This window comes from Martes martes, assembly GCF_963455335.1.
Source record: "Martes martes genome assembly, chromosome: 14".
Classification (NCBI taxonomy): domain Eukaryota; kingdom Metazoa; phylum Chordata; class Mammalia; order Carnivora; family Mustelidae; genus Martes; species Martes martes.
In genome coordinates this window covers 77363112-77390354 of record NC_137902.1, presented here as the reverse complement: position 1 = coordinate 77390354, position 27243 = coordinate 77363112, and the positions used below count along the sequence as shown (strand labels likewise).

At 37.7% G+C, this 27243-nt stretch overlaps 1 protein-coding gene across 1 annotated transcript in view; it reads left to right on the top strand.

Moving 5' to 3' along the window:
* The window catches only part of RYR2 (ryanodine receptor 2), a gene marked incomplete at its 5' end in the record, with an annotated part of 631749 nt that overhangs the window by 250748 nt on the left and 353758 nt on the right, over positions 1-27243 (top strand). Inside the window, one exon of the mRNA XM_080822946.1 lies at positions 19933-20037. Within this exon, the coding sequence (XP_080679072.1) occupies positions 19933-20037 (105 nt within the window). The remainder of the gene's footprint in view (positions 1-19932; positions 20038-27243) is intronic.

Genomic DNA, 27243 nt, shown 5'->3' with positions numbered 1-27243 from the left:
TCTCTCTCTCTGTCAAATTAATAAATAAATAAATCTTTAAAAAAAAAAGAATATACAACAAGATACATAACAAGTAAAGCGCAGTGGTGGGTAACAAACTCTCATTTGCTTATTAAGTAGTGAGAAGGATGTGTTGCATTTAAGTAGACATAATGCAAGTCATCGAGAGTCATGGGGAGAGGCTTCACAGTCATCAGGGAAGGCTTCACAGATGAAGTAATATTTGAACTTGGAGTTGAAGGATGAGTAGAAATTGGACAAAGGACAAAGATGGGGAAAGGAGATGTGTTCATGAAACATAGAGGATTGTCCAATTTAGCCTAATTGTAGTAGGCGTTAAATATAGGCTGGAAAATTGGGTTGGATCCAGAATATGGACACCATGTAGGGAGCTTGGACTTGATTTATTAGGTAATGGGATTTCCCCGGCTCCCCCTCCCCCCATCCCAGCTTTATTGAGGTTGTCATTGAAAATTAAAATTGTATATATTTAAGGCATAAAATGTGATTTTGTATATGTATGGTGAAATAATTACCATAGTCAAGCCAATTAACATGTCCCTCACCGCACACAGTTATGATTGCTTTGTATATAGTGTGAACCCTTAAGACTAACTCTCAACAAATTTTATAATATGCGATACAGTATTATTTACTGTAGTTACCATGCTGTACCTTAGATCTGTAGAATCATTAATTCTGCAAAACTGAAACATGGTGCCCCTTGACTAACGTCTCCCCATTTCCCCTGCCCCTAACCATAACCATTCTAGTCTACTTTCTGTTTCTGTGAATTTGGCTATTAGAGATTCTACTTGAAAGTGAAATCATACATTATTTGTCTGAGTCAACTGATTTCACTTAGCCTAATGCCAGGTTCATTGATGTCGCAAATGACAGGATTTCCTTTTTCTTTTTTCTTTAGAGGATGAATAATATTCCTGTGTGTGTGTAATGTGTATTTTTTATTCAAGTATAATTAATATTCATTCCAATAATATTCCAATAATAATCTGTTGTGTGTGTCTGTATAGACATTGTGTTTTCTTTTTGTCTTTTTCTCGTATTTTCTTTTAAAAACATGTAGGGAATAGTTGGCTTTACATTTGCCCTTACAGTTTTTTGTTTATGCCTCCTCTTTGCTTTTGTTCTTTTGTGTAAAATGGCTAGTGTTCCATTTTGAAAACTTCCAATTATTTTACTAAAATTTTTTTGAGTTGTGTTCTTAATAGTTACTGTAGGAATGACAATATGCGTTATTTTACTTTAACCCATCCTTGTAACTTCACAACATATTTCAGAGTAATACTAATTTAATTCCAGTAAAATAAAGATTTACTCCATATAGCTCCATTCTTTATGCACTGTTTTTAAATGTATTGTAAACCCAATAACATAGTATTATAATTATTTCTTTATATAATCTTGTCTTTTTCCCAGCTTTATTGAGGTATAATTGATGTATACCGTTGTGTAAGTTTAAGGTGTATAGCATGTTGATTTGATACACATATATTGCAAATGGATTGTGGCCATAGCATTACGTAACATCCTTATCACATCAATTACCATTCCTTTTTTGTGGTGAGCACATTTAAGATCTACTCTCTTAGCAATGTCCAAGTATATAATACAGCATTCTTAACTATAATCACTATGTTGTAATTAGATCCTTCGTTTAGAAGTTTGTACTCGTTGACCAACATCTTCCTATCTCCCCCTCCCTGCAGTCCTTGGTAACCACCATTCTAGTCTCTGAGTTTGGGTTTTTTAAATTCCACATTAGTGATACACAATATTTGTCTTTGTCTATCTGACTTAGCTCACTTAGAGCCCTTAAGTTCAATTCCTGCTGTTGCAGATGGTGGAGATTTTTTCTTAATCACGGCTGGATAATACTCCATTGTTTATATTCCTCCTCTTCTTTATCCGTATAGTCATCAACACTGAGGTTGTTTCCATATCTTAAATATTTTCAAAAATGCTGCAACGAACATGGGAATGCAGATATCTCTTTGAGATACTGCTTTCATTTCCTTTGGTTTTGCACCCAGAAGTAGAATTCCTGGATTCTATGGTATTGCTATTTTTAATTTTTTGAGAAACCTCTATACTTTTTTTCGTAGTGGCTCTACCAATTTACCTTTCCATCAAGTGTAAAAAGGGCTCCCTTTTCTCCACATCCAGGCCAATATTGGTTGTTTCTTGTCTTTTTCTAATAGGTGTGAGGTGATATCTCATTGTGGTTTTTATATGCATTTTCCTGATAATTAGTGATGTAGAGCACCTTTATGTACCTTTTGGCCTTTTGAGTATGGTCTTTGGAAAAATACCAATTCAGGTTCTTTTGCACATTTTTAAGTTAGATTGTTTGCTCTTGAATTGTGTGCATTCTTTGTACATTTAGGATATTAATCCTTCATCAGATCTTTTTTTTGCTTTTTCATTTTGTTGATGATTTCCTTTACTGTACAGAAGCTTTTTAGTTTGATGTAGTCCTGTGTGTTTATTTTCACTTCTGTTGCCTTTGCCCTTGGTCATTGCCAAAACTGATGTCAAATTTTTTTGTTAGGAGTATTATGGCTTCAGGTCTGACCTTTAATGTATTTCACATTAATTTTTGTGTATGGTACAAGAGAGTGGTCCAGTTTCATTCTTTTACGTGTGCCCATCCAATTTTCCCAACAGTGTTTTATTGTTTCCCCATTGTATATTCTTGGCTTCATTGCTGTAAATTAATTGGCTGCATATGCATAGACTTATTTCTGGGTCTCTATTCTGTTCTGTAGATCTGTGTGTCTCTTTTATGCCAGTACCATATTGTTTGATAACTGTAGCTTTGTAATCTAGTTTGAAAACAGGGAGCTTGATGCCTCCAGTTTTGTTCTTGTTTCTGCCGATTGCTTTGGCTATTTGGGGTCTTTTGTGGTTCCATACAGATTTTAGGATTATTTATTTCTATGAAAAATGCCATTAGAATTTTGATAAGAATTGCATTTAATCTGTAGATCACTTTAGGTTGTGTAGACATTTTAATATTTCTCCCAATCTGTGAGCACAGAATATCTTTCCTTTTTGGGGGGGTCTTATTCTATTTATTTTGCCAATATCCTATAGTTTTCAGTATAGATCTTTATCTTCTTGGTGAAATTTATTCTTAAGTATTCTTTTTGATGAAATTGTAAATGGGATTTTTTTTCTTAATTTCTCTGATAGTTTTTGTTTAGTGTATAAAAACAACTGGTATTGAAATTTGCATTTTGAAATCTTATCCGATAGTTTCATTGAGTTAATTTATTCTAACAGGTTTTTGGTGGAGTTGCAGGGCTTTCTGTCTATAATGTCATCCTGCAAATAGAGACCATTTTACATTTTCTTTTCCAATTTGGATGCCTTTTGTTTCTTGCCTAATTGCTTTGGTTAGGACTTCTGGTACTATGTTGAAAATTCTTTAGAGTGGGTATTCTTGCCTTGTTTCTGATCTTAAAGGAAATGCTTTCAGTGTTACTCAGTTTATGATGTTGAAGTACTTTTCCTTTATATCCAGTTTATTGAGAATTTTTATACATGAAAGGATGTTGTTTTTTGTCAAAAACTTTTTCTGCATCTATTGAGATGGTCATATAATTTTTAGCCTACATTTTCTTAATGAGATGCATTGTACTAATTGATTCGTGGATGTTGAACTATCCTTACATCTCTGAATAATCCCATTTGATCATGACATATTGTCCGTTTATCATTATTCTTTTGTGATAAGTACTTTTAGATTGTGATAAGTACTTTTAAGATTGTGATAAGTACTTTTAAGATCTTAGCAACTAACTTACTGTCTGTCTTCCTTCCCTTTCTTTCTTTCTGTCTTTCAAGATTTTACTTATTAGAGACATAGAGAAAGAGAGTATGTGCAGGGGGAGTGGTGGAGGAAGAGGGACGGACAGACTCCCTTTTGAGCAGGAGTCAGAAGCTCCTGTTCTGGATCCTGAGATTATGACCTGAGCTGCTGTCCTTTGCTTAACTGACTGAGCCATCCAGGTGCCCCTCTTTTTTTTTTTTTTTTCCCCCCTGGGTAGAATCCGCATGTAATGTGGGTGTGGCTTGTACTCATGACCTGACCCTGAGATCAAGAGTCACATCCTACTGACTGAACCAGCCAGGCACCCCAATGTTTGATACTTTTAGTGTAACATTGAGTTTGATTATATAGTGTTTTGTTGAGGATTTTTGCATCTATGTTCATCACGGGTATTATCCTGTAATTTTCTTATGGCATCCTTGTCTGGCTTTGGTATCAGGGTATTTCTGGCCTCAAAAAATTAGTATGGAGATGATCCTTCATCTTCTATTTTGTTGGAAGAGTTTGAGGGAATTGATACTTCTTCCTTAAACGTTTGGTAGAACTCACCAGTGAAGCCATCTCGTCCTGGAGTTTTTTATTAGGAGGGTTTTGATTACTGATTAACTCTGCTTCCTAGTGGAAGCTAGGATAATGGTGCAGTAGGAGAACCTTAAGCTCACCTCCTGCCATGGATACAACTAGATAACATTCACTTCAGCATAAATAACCTGGAAAACAACCCCAAAGCTGACAGAAAAAAATTTCACAGCTAAAGGTAGAGAAGAGTCCACGTCATCGAAGGTAGGAAAGGTGGAGATATGGTGGGGAGCAAAAGGGACCGCAGCTGTCCATGATGGGGAGAGAGCCACAGACACAGAGAAAGGCAAGAAACAGGTTATCACATCAGAGAGCCCACTCAGGGAAGACAAGTCCCCCATAACATCTGACTTCAAAAGCAAGAAGGGCCAGATTTCATGAGGTGTTACGACTGGTGGGATTTAAAACGTGGAATGGTAAATATCAGAGGGCTCTGTTCTGGGAGAGCTGGGGTAGACTATAGGAAGCGGAGTCACTGTCCTCAGAGCCAGGACAACATACAATCCACAGAGATACACATAGAAGCTCCAGTTTGAAAGCTGACAGAATGGCTAAAATCAAAAACTCAAGAAACAACAAGTGTTGGTGAGGATGTGGAGAAAAAGGAACCCTTGTGTACTGTTGGCAGGAATGTGGACTGGTACAGCAACTGTGGAAGATAGTATGGCTGTTCCTCAAAAAATTAAAAATAGAACTACCATATGATCCCATAATCACACTATTGGATACTTACTCAAAGAATATGAAAACACTAATTTGAAGGGATACATGCACTCTTATGTTTATTGCAGCATTTTTGCCGAAGCCCCAAACTATGCAAACAAAAATGAATATTGTTCAGCCATAAAAAAGAATGGAATCTTGCCATTTGCAACAACATGGGTGTATCTAGAGAGTATGATGCTAATCAAAGTGAGCCCGTCAGAAGAGATAAGTACTGTATGATTTCACTCATAGGTGAAATTAAGGAACCAAACAAATGAACAAAGGGGAAAAGAGAGATAAACTAAGAGACAGACTCCTAACTATAGATGACAAGCAGATGGTTACCAGAGGGGAGGTAGGTGGGGGGTGGGGGAGGATTGGTGAAGTAGTTGAGGGAATTAAGAGTACACTTGATGGGCACTGAGTGATACATGCAACTCTTGAATCACTCTATTGTACACCTGAAACTAATATGGTCCTGTATGCTAACCACACTGGAGTGAAAAGTTTTTTAAAAAGTGTGTGACGCTAACAGTAGCAAGAAAATGTAGAGATGGGGCGCCTGGGTGGCTCAGTGGGTTAAAGCCTCTGCCTTCGGCTCAGGTCATCATCCCAGGGTCCTGGGATCCAACCCCACATTGGGCTCTCTGCTCAGCAGGGAGCCTGCTTCCTTTCCTCTCTCTCTGCCTGCCTCTCTGCCTACTTGTGATCTCTGTCTGTCAAATAAATAAATAAAAATCTTAAAACAAAACAAAAAAAAAGAAAAGAAAATGTAGAGTTAACACTTCTTTTATTCCAAGATAGGAGCCCTTCAACCATGTTACTAGTTTAAAAAAAAAAAAAAAAAGCTAATGAAGAAGACTTTTGGGCCAAAAATGATCAAGACAGGTTTATGAAATTTAGATTCATATCTAATATCTCTTACAATAAACTCTATCTTTAGCTTTTTTGAAATAAAGACAAATGTAGTAAATATTGAAATGTAGCTTACATATTAAATATACCAAGATTTTAAAAAATTAAAAACTTATTCAAGCACACACAAAATCCTACTTTCTATAGTAATTGGGTATGAGGGCTTTTTTTTTTTTTAACATCTTAATTTAATTTTATTTTTTTCATGTTCCAAGATTCATTGTCCATGCACTGTACACAGGGTTGGTATGATTTTTTATTTCTTTATGACTCATTCTTGATAGGTTGTATGTCTCTATGCATTCAACCATTTCTTCTTAGCTATCCATTTTGTTGGTTTATAATGGTTAATAGTAACCTCTAATTTTTTTTTTTTGTAGTATTTCTAATGTCAGTTGTAATAATTCCTCTTCCATTTATAATTTTATTTTGGGATAGTTGGCTTGAAAGTTTGGCTTATTTTGCTTATCCTTTCATACATTAGTTTCATTGATCATTACTATGTCTTTTTAGTCTGTCATTTATTTCTGCTCTGATCTTTACTATTTTCTTCATTCTAACTATGGGCTTAGATTTTTTTCTTCTTGTTCCTACAGTCTTTAAAGAAGTTACATGATAAAATGAGAACAATATTTCTAGAATCTTTTACATTAGCCTATATATATATGGGCTATATATATACAGATATAGATATATATAGATAAATATATATATTGATATAGATATATGTAGGTAAATATATATATTTATCTATAGTAAATATAGACATACATCTATATCTATATCTATATCGATATAGATTTTATTTCTGGTGCTTTTCATTTCTTTCTTCAGATTTTATGAAAGTTCCTGAAGGACTTCCTCTATCATTCCGTGTAAGTCAGCTGTGGTAGCGATACATTCTCCATCCTTGTTTATCTTGCAATGTCTTTATTTTACTTCATATTTGCAAAGTAATTTAGCTGGATATTGACTTCTGAATTTACATTTTTTTTCAGCTGTATGAATACATCCACTGTCTTCTGACCTCATTTCAGATAAGTCAGAAGTTAATCATATTGATCCTACATTGTATGTGATGAGTAATTTTTTTCTTGCTGCTTTAGATGTTTTCTTTCTCCCTTTTTCTTCCTTTCTTCCTTCCTTCTCCTCCATCCCTCCCTCTTTCTTTCTCTCTCTCTCTCCCTTCCCTCCCTCCCTCACTCCTTTTTTCTTTCTTTCTTTCCTCCCTCCCTCTTTCTTCCTCCCTTCCTCTCTCCCCCTCCCCTTTCCTTCTTTCCTTCCTTCCTTCCTTCCTTCCTTCCTTCACACTTTGATTATGTTGTGTCCAGGTATGAATTTCTTTGTATTTATCCTACTTGGGATTTTTTGTGATTCTTGAATGTGTGGCTATGTCAACTAGTTTTTTTCCCTAAAATTTTAGCAGTTTTTGGCCATTGTTTCTTCAACTACATCTTGTTTCTGAAATTCCATATATGAGTGAAATCATGGTATTTGTCTTTTACTTACTTATTTTGCTCAGCATCACACTGTCTAGCTCCATCCACATCATTGCAAATGGCAAGCTTTCATTCTTTTTATGGCTGAGTAATATTCCTCTGTGTGTATGTGTGTACACTGCATCATCTTTATCCATTCATCAGTTGATAGACCTTTGTGTTATTTCCATGATTTGGCTATTGTATATAATGTTGTTACAAACATCAGGGTGCATGTAACCTTTTGAATCAGGATTTTTGTATTTTTTGTATCCTTTGAGTAGTGCAATAGTAGTAGTGCAATTGCTGGATGCTAAAGTAGTTTTATTTTTAACTTTTTGAGGAACCTCGTACTGTTTTCCAGAGTAGCTGCAGTTCACCTGAACCTAATATTACACTGTATGTTAACTAATACATCTATCTGTCTGTATATCTATCTATCTATCTTCTGGTCTTTTCCTTTTATCCTGTTCTTCTGGTATATGTGCTGCCGAAGCGAGCACTATCCTGTTCTTCTGGGACACTCATTACATGTATATTGGTGCATTTTATATTATTCCAGAGACTTTTTAGGTTTGTTAATTTTTTACCATGTTTTTTTCTTTGTTCACAAATGATTGAATAATTTTTATTGATTGATAACTTTAAGTTCACGGATTCTCCTTTTAGCTCAAATCTGGTGTTGAGACTCTTTAGTATGTTTTTTATTAGAGTTAGTGTGCTCAAATCCAGAATTTCCACTTGATTCTCTTTGTGTAATTCCTGTATCCTTATTGAGAATTTTTATTTGTTGTTTCATTATTATAGCACTTTCCTTTATTTGTTTAAACATGACTTCCTTTAGTTCTTTAAATATATTTATGTTTAAATGTTGCTTTGAAGACTTTCTCTGCTAACTGTAACATCTGGAAACAGGGACAGTTTGTCTTGACTTATTTTTTTTCCCCCTCGGTACGTTTTTCTGGTGTCATTTTTGTTTTGTTTTGTTTTGCCTATGGCACATTTTGGGGGGGTTAAAGATATAATATTTTAGGAAGAATAAATTTTGACGTTTCCCCAGTTCAGGGTGGTGGTGGTGTTAGTTTTATTTGTCTTTTCTTTTTTCAGCGACTTGCCTGGGCTGAATCTGTGAAATCTGTCTCCCCTGTGATGTTTTGACACTGATGTCACTTCTCCAATTTTTTTTTTCTTGTTTTTGTTTAAACCCTGATTCCTATAAGTTGCCCCGTTCATGCAATGACTTAGAGTTAGGGCAACGACTGTGCAGAGGTTGCACCCAGATACTTTGAGCAGTAAGGGTTCTGTCCTCAGATGGACCTGTGTGTTGATAGAGAAGTGAGTAAGTTCAGGTCATTTGAGCTCTGCTTTCGATTTACTTTGTGCTGGGTTTTTGGTGTCTCTTTGGGCACACACCACTCCAGGTTAACCTGGAGTCTGTGAATAGCTTGGGTCTATTTTGCATGCTTGTTATTCCATTCAGAAATGTACTGAGTTGGGGGCACCTGGGGGTGCTCAGTCAGTTAAGGATTAAGTGTCCAGTTAGGTGTCCAACTCTTGATTTCTGCTCAGGTCATGATCTTAGGGTTATCTCCCTCTGTCCCTCTCCACCCGCATCTTGTACACTCTGAGTCAGGCTTGAAGACCTATCAGGTCTTGCTGGAAAGTGTAACTTCACAGACAAGGTAGCATGCATGGCATCTACTCCAAATCAGGTGAGCTCCCCTCCATGGTGTGGTACAGCTTTTAGTCCTCACAAATCACCCCATGCCACAGTCTGGCAGAAACCCAACAGTGGCTGAACTGAGGGGAGATGAAAGAAGCCTAGAGACATAACACCATGGACTCTGACTGTTTTTACCTGAAGTTCAGCAGTTTTCAAGTATGGAAGTTTGTCACATATATTTTTAATGCCTTTGGTTAAGTCCCACAGCTCTGAAAGTTTGTTTAAATTTTATCCACTTTGCTTTTCAGGGAGATTAGCCAACCTCCACACTCAGCCATATGAGGAAGCCCCCATCATTTTTTTTGGGGGGGGGGCTAAGATTTTATTTATTTATTTGATAGAGATCACAAGTAGGCAGAGAGGCAGGCAGAGAGAGGGGAATGGAAGCAGGCTCCCCGCTGAGCAGAGAGCCCGATACGGGGCTCGATCCCAGAACCCTGGGATCATAACCCAAGCTGAAGGCAGCGGCTTAACCCACTGAGCCACCCAGGTGCCCCCATTTTTGTTTTTAATGTAGCTCATCAACCATTTTATCTTCTTTGAATTGATGCTTGAATATCAAAAAGTATCACACTGTGGCTCTAATTTAGCAGTACCCAGCTGCTAGAGTAATCTGCCTAAAATATCCTCTAATTTCTTTGTGTTACCTACCCCTTCTGAGCCAAAATACGTGTTAGGCAAGAGGGAATTTTTGGTTATCCAAACTATATTTGTATTTTGTTATCTTCTGCTGGATGTTTATAGTGTATATGGATTAATTGAACTCTGAAGTATGTCCAGATCACTTAACATCATGTCAGGGTTAAATTTCACTAAAACAGCTTCAGTTTCAATTTTGTTACTTACCTGAAGTATCTACCCTGATGTAGCTTTTTTAATTCTGCTATATACTCCTCTCATCAGCTAGAAAATATGATATCTCTTACCAAAGTGGTAAGAAGTCCTGTCTTCTTCTGTTGGAAACTTTTTTTTTTTTTTTTGGACAGAGAGAGATCACAAGTAGGCAGGGAGGCAGGCAGAGAGAGGAGGAAGCAGGCTCTCCGCGGAGCAGAGAGCCCGATGCGGGGCTCGATCCCAGGACCCTGGGATCATGACCTGAGCCGAAGGCAGAGGCTTTAACCCACTGAGCCACCCAGGCTCCCCGTCCTGTCTTCTTCAGACAAGGAAAAGATCCCTGTATCCAAATAGACCCACAAGGCATCCATCTAGAGAGGATCATTATTTTAATGCCTTACTACAATTTTACTCCTGCTAACACGTTCCCAGCGGGGCTCATACCAGGTTTCGAGCTTTTAAAATATCCCACAAGCGCATGTCCTAGAGTTTGGGTCACTCCTGACTCTGCTTCTGTGTGTAATTCTTCAGAGCATGAACACGGTCATGTTAGGTTTAATTTATCCATAATAATTGCCATCACAACTGGATGGAAAAACCAAACAGCCAAGAACCAGGCTGATGTTACCTTGAGAGTGGCAATGCGATATGGGTTTTAGACTAAGCAGATATGCCTGTCAATAGTTTCTGGCTTAGATCAAGTCATTGACTTTCCTGGTTCACCGTTTACACAGTTATGAAGTGGGGATAATACTGCTTCCCTTGTAGGGTCGTGATGAGAATTAGGACCTAGCATGCAGAGAACACTCAAAAATAATGTATTATCATTTACATAATTGTTTCTACATGGTTTTATTTATTTTACATTCTTGAAACTGCAGAGAAATTCCATGCTAGTAGAATTCCTAGGAAGAATTCCCTGGTGCTGAATGTCTCTGTTTGTGTCTACTTGGAGTTCTAGTTTTGAGGTTCCAGGTGATGTTACTGAGTTCATTCTAGCTTGATTTGTTCAGACTGATACTGAGCGATTAATTTAGCTCTTGCCATTTTAAATTTATTTAGATAAAATCATCTAGCACATTTTCATGGAATGAGATACCTGCGGGTGAGATGGTTGATATTTGTATGATTATGCCTGAATAAATCTGTACTGTTACATAATTTATTAAATGTGCAGACATCATCTTATTGCCTACATAACTTAATGTGGAAGCCGTAAGTCTCCTTTTTGGTTTTTATTTCCTTTCTTACTGTGGAGCTCTGAGTAATTTCGGAATCTGTTGATTGCCCTTTTCACAAGTTTGTGTGCATTCTTTCCTCTTCTTTTAGCAGATTATGAGACCAGGGACTGTGATTATTGTAGCAAAAGGTCATGTGGCAGATAATTAGGTTGACCTAGTTATGATAAAATTTGTTTCTTCCCCAAGTACTTTCAAGCAGTGAGCCTGTCAGTACTTCTTAGAGACAGCACTGTTAGTCATCAGAAATTTTCACTGGATGTAAACAATAAATCTTGGAACACAGCATCAAAAATTAATGATGTATTTTATGGTGACTAACATAACATAATAAAAATAAAAACAAATTTTCACTGGAGGATCTACCAGGTTTGAGCACTTTTTTTTTTTAATTTTATTTTTTAGTTTTTATTTAAATTCACTGTATATTAGGTAAATACAGTATAATATTAGTTTCAAGTGTAGTAGAATTTAGGGATTCAACATTTACAATGCCCAGTGCTCACCACAAGTGCCCTCCTAATTCCCATCACCTGTATAACCCATCTCCCACCTCATGTCCCCGGTAGTGACCATCAGTTTGTTCTCTATAGTTGAGTCTGTTTCCTTAAAAAAAAAAAAAAACAAAAAGAGAGCCTGTTTCCTGGTTTGCCTCATTTTCCCCCCATACGATCATTTGTTTTGTTTCTGAGCTTCCACATATGAGTGAAGTCATATGGTATTTGTCTGTCTTTGCTTCACTGGGATTTTAACATGGAGCAAGGCTGAAATGTCACTGATTCTAACATTCAACAAATACTTGGACCTCACGTATTGTCTAAGTTATTGTTGTGTACTTACTGTCACAACAATGCCAGTTCCTTAGTTGCATATGTAATGAGCATGTATGTATTTTGCTAATTCTTTTTTTTTTAAATTTATTTATTTGTTAGAGAGAGCGAGCGAGCACAGGCAGACAGAGTGGTAGGCAGAGGCAGAGGGAGAAGCAGGCTCCCCGCGGAGCAAGGAGCCCGATGTGGGACTCGATCCCAGGACGCTGGGATCAGGACCTGAGCCGAAGGCAGCCGCTTAACCAACTGAGCCACCCAGGCGTCCCTGTATTTTGCTAATTCTTCAAAAAAATCTCTTTGAGTAGAGGGAAACTGCTCTAGAATAATCTGTGGTGACTTGCACTAGAGCACTACCTCCCATATTTGCACTAATTTATTTATTCTTATGGTTTGTATATTTATCCCTTTACCTATATATTTATGCAAGTAGCTCTAAACTCTCTGAATTTAGTGGTGAGATCATGGCCTTTTACATAGATTTTTTTTAAGGGACACCTGGGTGGTGCAGTTGGTTAAGTGTCTGCCTTCAGCTCACCTTATGATCTTGGGGTCCTGGGATTGAGTTCGGGCTCGCTGCTCAGCGGGGAGACTGCCTCTCCCTCTGCCTGCCTGTCCCCCTGCATGCATGCTCGCTCACTCTCTGACAAATAAATAAATCATTTTCAAAATAGATTTTTTTAATTTGGAGCCCACATTCCTAGAACATCATCATGATGTACTTACTGGACTAGGAATGATGTGTCTTAAATGCAAATTACATAACTGGGCCATTACCTAGAGTCTGGAGAATTAGGCCGTTATCAAGATTGTGACTGATAAGACCATTTGACTTAGCAAAGTTTAGAAGCAGGGGGCTAGAGCCAGCAAACTATGAGTAGCATGTGTGATCTTTAAGATACCTTCATATTGAGGCTTAATTCATAGCAGAAGTCTCTCTGGTTTTCTTTTGAGGGTTTTGCTTTCAAAATATCATGTACTTATGTTACCACCAACAGTGGCTTCCACTCAAGGTGTGTGACCAGATTTGACCTGAGACAATACTCCTGTGGTGATATTAGAATGGGAGAGGTGATGCATGATGGAATGTCAAACTAGTGTAACTCTGATTTGCACTGACACATCTGAGTCATGTCAATGTGAAAATAATTGTAAAAATGAGATAGGTTGGTGTATCTACCTAATATTATATTCAGTATTATGTTTATACATTGTATAAAAAGATGTGTGCCAGTGGGCAAAATGAACACTGTGCAGATCCTGGGAAACCCTTCTAATTCAGTTGGGATTGTCCTAATGAACTGCTGAATTGACAGAATTATGGCTGTAGGTAGTGGTGATTTGCACTAATTACTAGTCATTTAAACCTGCTAATAGATCCTTCCCCACCTGGACCTCTTTGTCAGGAATACCAAGTGGAATGACTTGAGTTTTTCTGAAGAGATTTGAAGGCTTTAGACCTTGGGAAACCCAGACATACTGGTTTCATCCATTACAATTACATTAAGCTTGGTAAAAAACCAAACCAAACCAAACCAAAAAAACCTCCTCTAAAAGAATTCATTTACGTAGGATAAGTGTTTCTTTCCCTAAGGCAGTTTCTTGTTAACCTGTGGTGCAAAGTGGAATGAAGGGGAGAAGAACATGACAAAGCAAACATAAAAGCAAACAAACTCAGTACTGTGAAGTCCCATGGGAAAGCGTGATGGTCTTATAATAACCATATTGTCAGACTGGAAAAAGGATGAAGTGTTAGCATTGGAGTTTTAAAGATCTATAAAGAGGAAAAAGTCAACTAAGATTTTCCTTATATTGTGCTTGATACTTCTTCCCACAGTATTTTATATAAGTGAATGGGATACAAAGGCATAATTTTATTGAAATGGTAGAATATAGAAAATTTTTTCAAAGATTTTATTTATTTATTTGACAGAGAGAGATCACAAGTAGGCAGAGAGGCAGGCAGAGAGAGGGGCAGGGAGCAGGCTCCCTGCTGAGCAGAGAGCCCGATGTGGGGCTGGATCCCAGGACCCTGAGATCAGGACCTCAGCTGAAGGCAGAGGCTTAACCTACTGAGCCACCCAGGTGACCAAATACATAAATGTTTTAAAGAACATTATTCCCCATGTGCTAGGTGAAATTTTGTCTGGTTCATGCTTATACTTGGCAACTTGAAAAAACAATCAAACAAGCTTTATTTTTGGAGAAGATCCAGTTTGGTATCTCCACGGTTCATGGAGAAGTTGACCTTCCATGGTTACAGTGCCTTGCCAAAGGCCACTCAGCAGATGCGTGGCTGAGCACAAACAAATCTGTCTCAACCTCAGACCATCTGCTGTACTCTAAAATATACTGTCTTCATATTTCTTCATAGAAGAGTAGCTCTTCTCTTAATTTACATCTTGTTGATTCTGAGCTTTCTACCCGATTTAGGTTTTTCTTAAATTAGGCAGATAAAATTATATTTTATTGGCAATTTCTGGTTGATAATGCATTGATTTTCTTATTTGAACATCAGAAACAATTCTTTGAAATGTGTTAAATATTTTGCCACTTAATAGATGGGAAAGCTCAGACTAATTTACCTGAAATTCCTTGGGTAGTTACATGCTGGACCTGAATCCCATGTCCTCAGATGTGGTGACTTATTCATTTTCCTGTGCTGTCAAATTGTGAAGATTTAATACGGCATTAATTTTCAAAATACGTTTTGAGATATCTGAGTTACCCTACAGGTTATATGGAGCACATTTGAAAGACACTGCAGTCTCTGGTAGTTTGTCTTACTTGACTCAGCATAATCTCCAGTCCCGTCCATGTTGATACAAAAGTTGGGTATTCATCCTTTCTGATGGAGGCATAATACTCCATAGTGTATATGGACCACATCTTCCTTATCCATTCATCCGTTGAAGTGCATCTTGGCTCTTTCCACAGTTTGGGGACCGTGGCCATTGCTGCTATAAACATTGGGGTACAGGTGGCCCTTCTTTTCACTACATCTGTATCTTTGGGGGTAAATACCCAGTAGAGACTGTGAACACTGAGAAACAAACTGAGGGTTTTCGAGGGTAGGGGGTTTGGGGGTTGGGTGAGCCTGGTGGTGGGTATTAAGGAGGGCACATATTCCATGGAGCACTGGGTGTGGTGCATAAACTATGAATCTTGGAACACTGAAAAAAAATTAAATAAAAAAAAAAGAAAGATACTGCCAAAAGGTAAGTTAACTTGTCTTTGTGTTAGGAGTCTAGGAATAAGTAGAGATCTGTTAGAGATCATTAGAGCTGTACCTACCCGTATCCCTTTAGGCAGATTTGCTTAATTTTCCAGATATAGATGGACTCAGAGTTTGAGGTCAACTCAAAGAAACAGTGAGCACCTTCTTTTGTTGGGAGGGTGAGGATTCAAGTTGAATAACAGTGTTATATGGCAGAGAACTTGAATCAATCTTCAGGAGGAATATAGTATATCTAGATCCTCTAGCAGTCATGAAGAATGAGGTAGATAAAGATCTACTAATAGACAATGATCTCTAAAACGTATTAGTAATTTACAATATATGTAATTTGTACAAGGTGAGCCCATTAATGGGAAAAGTCATTCCATATACTTGTATATGCACATATGCATGTAAATGCATAGAAAAAGACCTGAAAAGGTGCACATCCAAAGGGTCATCAAACTCCAGTTGGTGATGCCTGGGAGGGAGGATAAGGGAGAATGAATATAAATTTGGAAAGAGAGTTTTCTGTCCTTTGGTATTGTTTGAATTTTCAATAAGGGAAATGTTTTGTTATATGATTTTATTTACATGTGTTTCAAAAACATGAAGGATTTTCCACAGTTGGAGACCTGGAAATGAATATTGTAGGCTAAAGGAGGAAAAGCATGAGCAAAGGTATGGGGATGCTAAAATAGAGTGGTTAGTTACTATGCAATTTTTATACAGTGATAACGAGAGAGATGATCTGTGACTTCTGTAGTCCCAAATTATCTGTTGAGGTTCAGTTAAGGTGATGGCGTGTTTCAATAGGTTTTTAAATGGGTTAGGCAGTTATATCCTTGGAAGCCAAATGGTTTGATGGATACCTCAGTTGGAAACCTAATTGATTTCATTGAGACTCTCCAGTGCCAACAAAGCCAAATGCTGTGTGAGGTTCTTCTTGAGAATTTTCTCCCCTTACGTCTAGGGAACTGTCAGGCAGAGGAGAAAGATGACCACTGTTGTGTTTTAAAAGGAAGAAAAGTTCCATAGCCAGGTTGCTAGCTTTAGGTTTGTTACTCTTGGGGAAGTACATGTCTCGATAAAATTGGGGTTATCCCACATGAAGAGTAGTACTGACCTTTTGCCTGCTTGCTTTGGGTACTGTTCTGGGCAGCCTAGGTAGACATTTAGTTGGAAGCACTTTCTCTGACTTAATTTTGTGGGAAAATAAATGTTATGGATGACGTTTAAGATGCAGACGGGCATACATGCTGTGCTGTATTTCTTTAACATTCTTACGTGGTCCGTTCCGAAGCACTTAATAATGTAAAAGCATACAGCCTAAGGGTTGCTTTTTACAATTTAGGAGTACGTTCATTGTAAGGGCAAGCAACGCTCTTTCATATTGAAGTTGGAAAACTTCAATTTCTCAGTTACAGGAAGAGTTGATTCAAAAAATAAAAGGCGAAGGACAAGATGACAGCTTGCCAATGTTTGTGAGTTGGACCTCTCGTTCCAGAAGTTTATAGAATGTTATACTGTATTTCTTGTGCCTGGTGTTAGGAGTCATTTTGATTTCTGGCCATTTAGTTGGTCATTAATGAATGAATGACACCCTTTATTTTCCCCTGACTTAATTTTATTTCTGGAAAGTGGGAACTGAGGCTTAACATAAATGCCATAGTATAGTTTAGCTATAAAACGTTCAAGGTTATTTGAAGAAACCCTCATCTAAATTTAAGGAATACTTTTGGTAGTTCACTTTGAAAGGTCACGAATTAGGGTAATGATTCTGTTGCCTAAAACAACAAGACCATTTTTCTTTAGAGCGAAACAAAAAGGTAATACTATAGAGCTCTGATGTATTGTTTCACATTTTCCTAAAAGGGGTAAACAAAATTTTATTCCTGCTCAGCTTTTCTCTGACATCTGTGCGTATTTTGAGGAGGAGAAGGGCAAAGAGAGAGGGAGAAGAGGAAGATGGGTCAGAAGAAAGTGGGTTGAGACCTTGAGAGACAGTTGCCTCTCTGGATTGTCTGGTTACTCTTGCTGACTCCCACTACCTAGAAAAATATCTTGTCACGGGCACGTCCGTCTATGGCAACATGAAATTCGTGTGGTGGGATTAATTCGTTCCAAATCCATGTGTTTTTCAAAGATCTTTAAAATAAATGCAAGCTGGTATAGTGATCCATATTTTAACATTTTGAGCAAAGTGAAGCATGAAACAATTTAAGTACGTTCAGTATATGAACTTGGCCAAAAATGACCTTTTCTTGAAAATAGTAAAACATTTTGGATATTATGAACTGGTGCATGATTATTGATGTGTGTTTTCAAGCACTGTTTCTCCAAAGTAGAGTCCATTTAAGAATCAGTTTTAAGAAATGAGTGGTACTTCATTAGTGCCACAGAGAGAAAGGATAATATGCAAAAATAAGGATAGTGGCTCCCATATTTTGATTTCTTGTTATGTTCTTGACACTGTGACAAGCTCTTCACTTACATTATCTCATTTATGGTTCACAGCAAGTCTATGGGGATGATAGAGTTATTATAATTAGTATATCATTTTCCAGGGAAGGAACCGAAGATTAGAGAAGTTAGCAGGTATTAAGTAGTGAGGCCAGGATTATTGCGTCGGGAACTATTTATAGAATCCAAGCTCTTAACTGTTACTTTATAGTCATTCTCAAGCAATTAATGGATGGGGTCTGAAATCAGTCCAGTGGTGCCCTGGGAACAGTTCTCATAGATTTCTGAGAGCTATTGTTACATATTTAGAGATTTTGTAAGCTGATGTATCAACTTTGACTTTGAAATCAGCAGTTATTATTTATGTCATAGAAATGGGCAAATGCTACAAACCAAGGCTTTTTTTTTTTTTTTTGAGAAATTGGTTCACTAGCACACTATTTAATAACATAAGATTCTACCAGCAGTGTTTGCCAGAGTACAGCTTGCAAACCTTACCATTTAAAATGGATAAGAATGGAATAAATGCTTTGAGTATCCGATTTTTTGCCCCATAGCATTTGTCTTCGTCTGATAAATTATAATTAATATAGCTAGAACTGAGAAAATTAAATTTAAAAGAATTTATTCCTAAATGTGAAAGGAAGAGAGAGGTTCTTCCCTAGCTTTTATCTTTTATCTTTTAGCCAGTCTTTCATCTGAGGATTTTGGAGAGAAAGCTCTTGTTCTGCTGACTACAGATTACGGAGGCAGTAGCTATGCCCAGATCTGGGAATTGGTTTTGACCACTAGCTGAGGTAGTCTGAGGAGGAATGGAGAGACATTTGGCTGTGCCCATGCCAGGAAGATGGAGGATTCCAGCGAAGGAAAGTTCATTAAAAAATAAAACCAAGCAGAACAAAACATGGGTGCCAGAGAGGTTTGTGGGATATGAGAAACCCCAGTGGCCAAGATGACGTGTTCCTTTCATCCACAAAAGAATTTTAATTCTGGAGCCCTAGCTCTTTATCTTGCCTTAAAATGATAATGTATCATTCTCTGCTGATAGGAATCATCTACTGGTAGTGGTTCAATTTAATAAACACTTAAAAATTGAAAATTGTAATTTTGATACATTGTATCAGGTTATCAAATTTATCCTCTTAATGTTCTTTTTATGAAGAAGACATTGTCCCTCTTGCGTTTCGTGTTTAATGTGTTTATAATGTTACTCTGTTAAGAGAATCCTTCTTTGAGGATCTTCCCAGACCCAGTTGGATTGCCTGCTGGGGCCTCGTTATCTAGAGCAAAAACCTTCATGAATGATAATATACTTGTTCCTGATTGGGATGGTTCTAACTCACTTACCTGTTTCCTTCACCACCTTGATAATTATCTTTTGGGTTTTTCAGAATTTATGGGGTTATTGTTTGGAGTGGGAGTTTCAAAGGAAGGAAAGAGAAGAGGAAAAGTATGAAGGAGAAAAACAACACTTACATACATCCACCAACCCACCCACCCACCCACCTATCTATCCATCCTTTCTGGATGAAGAGAAGCCTATGTAAAAGGCTCTGTTGTACCAATCCAGTTTTCTATTTTTTTAACTTCAATATTAGTTCAATGCAAGAATTTTTCTGTTCTTTATATTTTTTTAATCAGCTGACTGTGTGGTATATTAGAATAGAATGCTTGAGAGTCCAAGAAATCTGGCCTTTCAATACTGCCTTGAAGAATTTAGGTATTGTGACTTTGGAAAAGTCACCTAACTTCTATGTTTTCTTGTCCACACAATGATAGTAATAATCCTTACAGACAATCATAGGAGTTACTGATAAAGCTTTGAGTGCAATGCCTAGGAGAGTAGGCAGGCACTCAATAAAAGGTTGGCTATCACTATCTATAAATTCAAAAATGGATTAAGTGTGAGCAAATAGATAATATATTTTGATGATTTAGGAGCTGATACTAGAGAAGTGACAAGTACTCTTTTTTTTTTTTTTCCCTGAAGGAAACTGATACATAATAAGGTAAATTGGGTCTGATTGCTTGATGATGATAATGATGATGGTGGTGGCGGCAGCAGCGATGATGGTAACTTTTCCTCTTTCCACACAGAATGTTCCCCCAGACCTCTCCATCTGCACCTTTGTGCTGGAACAGTCTCTCTCTGTCCGGGCCCTGCAGGAGATGCTGGCTAACACCGTGGAGAAGTCAGAAGGGGCAAGTACTTAATTTATGTATACTTGTAGTATTTTGATTGTATGAATGATTTTGTTCATAGGTATTGGAGGTTTTCTTTGTGCTGAAATAAGTCAATGAATTTTACTTGTAACTTCCTTAAGTTTGACTTTCTACTTTGTCCAGCAGACCTGTGATATCTTAAAGAACTTAAAAAAAAAAAAAAAATCCAGCCTCCAGGTGATGTGTCATTGAACCTCATGCTTATGTCTATGGCTTAAAACAGAATTTTTCTTTGAGCAACTTGTGTGTTTTCTTACATTTTCAGAGCCTGTTATTGTTACTGTCTTAATTAATTGCTTTATGCCTGGCTATTTGTCATTAACCTTTATTTCATTTTCAAATGCCTCTAACCATGTGCCTATGTTCTAAGTTTCTTTATGGCAAGTAAAATTTCATGGCACTCGTATATTTTAAGTAATAAAATTATGACAGTATGTCTTTAATCAATTATAGTTTTGTAAACATCTAAGATTTTCTTCTGAAAATTGAAATTCTTTTTTTTAATTTTATTCTTTTTTTTTTTTTTTTTTTTGCTAAGATTTTATTTATTTATTTGACAGAAAGAGATCACAAGTAGGCAGAGAGGCAGGCAGAGAGAGAGAGAGGGAGAAGCAGGCTTCCCACTGAGCAGAAAGCCCGATGTGGGGCTCGATCCTAGGACCCTGGGATCATGACTTGAGCCAAAGGCAGAGGCTTCAACCCACTGGGCCACCCAGGCGCCCTGAAAATTGAAATTCTTACTCTGTCCCCTATGAAGACATTTTTCTGTGAAATCTGATTTGCTGACTTAAATTTTTTCTATGCTATAACTTGATATGACTGATTTCTGGGCTACTTTCATTCTTAACAAATTCATTAAAGTTTAGAATTAAGCAGAGGATAGATGGCCAAATTTTGGTTTCTTGTTTTTTGTTTGCTTATTTTTTGTACTATAATTACTGCAGTGTATGGTTTAAATGAAATTTAAAATTTTCTCTTGCCATTATTGGTCTATGTTACTGTTACGGTTTTTTTTTAAAAGATTTTATTTATTTATTTGACAGAGAGAGATCACAAGTAGGCAGAGAGGCAGGCAGAGAGAGTGAGAGGGAAGCAGGCTCCCCGCTGAGCAGAGAGCCCGATGCGGGACTCGATCCCAGGACCCTGAGATCATGACCTGAGCCGAAGGCAGCAGCTCAAACCACTGAGCCACCCAGGCGCCCCACTGTTACGGTTTTTAATCATTACTCCGGTTTTGATAAGTGAGAGCATTGAATAATAACACAGTTCCACAGAAAAAGAGTGATCAATTAGGATGTAACGTATTTTCATTAGCCTCGTAATTTTGAAAGATTTAAGTTGCACACAAAACTTAATTGGTTTGTACATTACTTCTAATTCATTTTAAATGTTAATAGTACACTAGTAAGTATCATGGGAAACTTTAGGGATTTTTATTTGATATTAGAATAACAACTTAATTTACAAAAGATCCAAATATACGTGTTTTAACTTTTCAAGTTCATTTTTGGTTACAAAGAAGTTTGAAATTACTCTGTTAAACTATATAAAATGTTTTTAAAATTTCTGTTCTTCAACATGAAGCTTTTAGAATAGGCCTACATAGGAGTAAAATATTTCTTAAATCAACTAGTTTTGTCTGTACCTAGAATAACCTCTTCTGATATTTAAACATCACTGAGGCATGTCGGCTTTGAAATTCAAATCTATTTTTTTTTTTAAAGATTTAAAGATTTACTTATTTGGCAGAGATCACAGGGAGGCAGAGAGGCAGGTAGAGAGAGAGGGGGAAGCAGGCTCCCTGCTGAGCAGAGAGCCCGATGCGGGGCTCGATCCCAGGACCCTGGGATCATGACCTGAGCCGAAGGCAGAGGCTTAAGCCACTGAGCCACCCAGGTGCTCCAAATCTATTTTTTTAAAAAAAATTTTTTTTAATTTATTTATTTGTTAGAGAGAGCGAGCGAGCACAGGCAGACAGAGTGGCAGGCAGAGGCAGAGGGAGAAGCAGGCTCCCCGCCGAGCAAGGAGCCCGATGTGGGACTCGATCCCAGGACACTGGGATCATGACCTGAGCCGAAGGCAATCAACTGAGCCACCCAGGCGTCCCGCCCCAAATCTATTTTTAAAAAGAAAAATCATTTTTCTTTTGCCTAAGCATCTAGGAAAGTATGTATTGTCATTTTACTTACACTGTAGATACCAGCTTATGGATGAAATGGTCATAAATTTTATTTTTATATTGCTAAGCTAAATTTTCTAAATTTAACGTCTTTGAAAAGATGTTTTATCCCCCTAAAATCATGGGGTTGGATTAGACAAGCTCTAAATTTTCTGTGTGTTGGGGTGATAGAAATACTGGGAGTTATGTTTTTCAGATATTTATTAGGATTTCTGACCCTCTCCCTAATATTCTTATCTAGCTGTATTTTATTTTGAATTATTCCCCATCTACAGGTTTCTGTCACTTTCTAAGGTGGCAATTTATGTGATGTGTGGAACAGCATGTTTCAAAGCCCAGCGTAGCTACTATAAGACATTCATTTCATTAGAAAATTTAAGTTGAGAAGAATTGGCTGCAAGGAAAGGACATCTTTCATTGATCTGAATGTCACTTTTAGATGACTAACTTTTAGGAGGAAACCACTATCCATTAGCTCAAGGGGATTCTATATCTTGGAGAAAGAAACGCTCCTAAATCACAGAATAGTTTGGATTATACCCTGAAATAATATCCAAAATACTTAACAACTTTGGAACAGGCGTCAATTAATGAGAGTGGACCTCAGCTATAATGCTAGAGGTGAAGTCCTGGAGAGATGTGAGGGTGGTCCCAGTGATTTGAGGGTATCCTGGGGTAGCCCTGGAGTGGTCTTAGCTAGGGAACACCAGATTTGGTGCCATGAGTATTTACCAAGAAGGAGAGAAGTTCTCCCCCCTAGCAGCCATCTTACTTGTACTAGCGCAAGCTGGCTAAATAGCGTGTCTGATTATATGCTATAGTGGATGTTTTTGGCATTTGTGGGAGTCAAGTCTTTTGGACTTTATAGGTATCCGTAGCCTACCTAGCTGTGCTTTGAATTCAGTACAGGAATCTGTGGCAACCTTGACCTATGTCAAGCAAATTGTCATCTCCAGCTTAATAAACTGTAGACAGTAGATTTGCTTAAAGAAAGATCCAGTTGGGGCACCTGGGTGGCTCAGTGGGTTAAAGCCTCTGCCTTCCGCTCAGGTCATGATCCCAGGGTCCTGGGATCGAGCCCCACATCGGGGTCCCTGCCAGCAGGAGCCTGCTTCTCCCTCTCTCTCTGCCTGCCTCTCTGCCTACTTGTGCTCTGTCTGTCAAATAAATAAATAAAATCTTAAAAGAAGAGAAAGATTTTACGAGAAGGGTATATATCAACCAAGTAATGCTGATTTTCATGAAATCTTTTTTCTCCATTACAAATTGCCAGTATATCAAACACAACCTCATGTATTACCCAATTCCCTAACTCGTTCATTATCAACTTTACGTACAAAGCCTTGTCCTTTTTTTTTTTTGAAGATTTTATTTGACAGACAGAGATCACAAGTAGGCAGACAGGCAGGCAGAGAGAGAGAGGAGGAAGCAGGCTCCCCACTGAGCAGAGAGCTCAATGTGGGGCTTGATCCCAGAACCCTGAGATCATGACCTGAGCCGAAGGCAGAGGCTTAACCCACTGAGCCACCCAGGTGCCCCAAGCCTTGTTCCTTTTTTAAAAAACTTAATTCTTTCTAAATTCTTTATGTAATTCAGTAAATTGCATAATACTATTTTAATGTCCAAAATGTTGTCATATGCACATAGTAATATGAACACACTTGATGATGATAAGGGAAAAAATCCCATCTAGAACTGTGCCTTTTCTTTTTGTGGTTAACCCATTTTGCTCATATTCTTGGGTCTCTGAATAAATGCATGGTTTTCATAAAGATTCGGGAAACTAGTGAGAAATTCCCAGCATCACTTGTGCTGAAACAAATCAAGAAAATTCCTGATAACAAAAGGGTATATGTAAGATGAATCAGGGGAAAATATTACCTAATTTATGAAGTTTTGATTCTGTAGAGTTGCTTATTGTGACTATTAGTAAAATAACTAATACGTTTGTGGCACAAAAGCATTCTGAAGGATTTTATCTAAAGAGATTTTCATCTGTTTAATTAAAAAAATGTGTAGTAAGACCGATCTAGATCATATGTATATATCCACTGAATATCATTTAGATTTTATTCTTACTCAAATCATATCAATATTAAAGAGACTAAGACCCATTTATCCAAGTAGCTGCTCTTAGAGCCTTTAAAATTTTGAAGGTGGAGATAATGCACATAAAACAAGGAGAAAATGACCCCGGGAGCAGTGCCCATCCCTTTGGGCGAACTTTGCCTGGGCTTCTGTACATGGGCGTCCTTGCTTCTGTTACTCCTTCTGTCCTCCCCCTGGATTTACGTGGTTCTGTGTAACTTGTCTGTCTGTGAACCCCCACCCGTCTGTCTCTTCTCACTCTTCTGATTGATTTTGTATGCTGGTTTTATATATAGCACAGGGCCAAAGAAGGGCTTTGTAGAATTAGAGAAATATTTTAGAATACTGGCTCGGCTGTGTATTCACTCTGTGGCTTTGGGGAAGGTAAGTCTTTATCGTCAGGTTTGGTGATGGTCCTTGGAGACTATTGTTCTGGTAGCATATTTTACCAGGGGCCATTATTATTCGTTTCCTCATCCCTTGTATGCTTCATTGGTAGGACTGTTCCGAATTTCTGCCATCTTGGCTGGTCCGGTTCTCCGTCCCTCTTCCTCCAACATCCCAGCCCACTTCTGGCACATGGTTCTGCCAGTTTAATGAGGGCATCATTATGTTAAACTATAGAGTCAGTATTGTAGTGAATAAAGTTTAATGATTTAGGTGATCTTAGGCTTTGGGCTATTACTATGCTTTTGTTAATTCACAGACCTTTTGGATAAACAATTTCTCTACATGGTTGTATTTTTTTTAAGGTCTAGTTTAAGGATTCTGTTTCATAGGAGCACAGATAGGAAGTGAGAGGACACATACTGAGGTGGAAAGAGCTTTGTTTTTGAAGTCTGTGCACTTTATTGAAAAGTCTTACTTTTTCAGATAATTTTAATAATTATCATTTGTTGAAAGGCCTTTTTTTTTTATAATGCCATGAGTGTATCTAGTGGCTTACTTGTATATTGTGTTTAGGAGACTATGTTTTAAATTTGTAACATTGACTGGCTTTTCTGTCTTTTGGTTTAGTTGTTTCTGAAAGAATTATAAGACCCTACCTCTTGAATTTGTCTCATGTCCACTTGACTCTATTGGTTCCTTCTTTGAATTCTATAGCTTGAACCAAGAAAAATTACCTAAAATGAAACCAGTGTTTGCCCCTTGTATCCTGCTCTTTGGGGAAGTAGGTTGAAATTTATAATTTAGGTGATTATGATTGGTATCATTAATTAATAGGAATAAAAATCATTCAGTTCTCATCATTTAATGTAAACTTTTTGAACATTTATAAGATATACGTTAGAAGACTCTTTGGATAGAAAGATGAATAATTTGTGATTTTTGTTATCAGTGAGTCCACAGTCTAATGCAGGCATAGAAAAACAGTTACAGTTTTGTGTGTTACCGTTTTAGTATATACACTCAGAGTGTAAGCACAATGAAGGGATTAGGTATGTGGAACTTGTCATTCCTTTGAATTTTCTTTGGACTTTTTCCATTTCTAAGACAAGTCGGGGTAATTCTCAGAGTATTAATATAAAAATCATTTAAAATTTTCTCCAGAGAATAATTTGATCTCATTAGGCTATTTTTCGGAATTCTAATAGAAAACCATACTTGCCAGGAGGACAATGCCTAACATATCCAGAGATATTCTTAGAATGATTTTTATGTCTCAATTTACTAAAATGGTTTATTTTATATGGCTTTTTCATATTTTTAAATTATATACTATTTGTAATTAAAGATACAAGATACTGCAGTGATTATCAATACAAATATACATCAGACTCTGACATGTCCAGTTTTTATGATAAACGAAGTTCTAGAATGCAGAGCATTAATACAGCTGCGTCATTCTTCTAATAAAACCTCTGCCTTTTGAGGCGTGTATGCAGAATATCGAAAATGCATCCAGAACGCAGCTAGCTCAATTTACTGGTAAGCGAGTCTTTGAAAAATACATTTTTTTTTAAACACTGAAGCACCATAAATGAGTTTCTAAAAAATACCTTTATCAGACAGTGAAGCACCCATTTCAGGCCCATGATTGCATAAGGTCAGTTTATGTAAATGCAAGAGCGGCCGATGAAGGTCGAGAAGACCCGGACAGACTTCACAGTGGTGTGAACTTGTGGTTCTGACGCGGACTCACAGAGTTCAATTCTTAGTAATCTTAGGAAAGCTGCTTAGTCTTTCTCTCCCTCAGTTTTTTCCATTTATAAAGAGAAATCTTTATAGCTCCCTGATAGTGTTGATGGGAGACTCTAATAAGGTAATGCAATGAACATGTGCCAGCCCGTCCCTGCACCACAGGAGACGCCACAGCCATGGTCCTTATTCTCAGGACTTTTGTCTGTCTCTGCCTGCCTACCAGAGCCCCTGCAGACTTCACTCCTCTGGAGGAAGAACTATCAAGGACCAAATCTTAGAAATCAGTACAAATAACAGCAAACCTCCCAAACACCGGAAGGCTCTGGAGAGTTGGGCCAAAGCAGGCAGATTCTAGAGCAGAGCTGGACTTGGAAAATGGGATCGATGTGCATGAGTTTCCTCATTTTTAAGGCTTTTAGCATGAAGGTGAACTCAAGTCCGTGATGTGCGGCAGCTCAGACTCCAGGAGATACCCGTAGTCTCTCTGGAGCCGGAATTTGGGGCCTTGAGAAAGTTCGGGAATAATCCTGAAAAAGACAAATCCAGAGGTGGGGAGCCCCAAATTCTGTGTATAACTGCCTAGCCTCTCACTGGTGCTTAAACCACGTGTGGGGGGGCAGATGTCCGTGCAGTTGCCATTGCTAAGGACTATACTGGATTGAGATTTGTGCTGCCACCCAGCATCTTGCAGTATGAGTTTCACCTGACTTAATTAACTGTTGCAACAAATCCCTCAAACATTCTCCAGAGGCATATATTAGAATTAGAATCCAGAA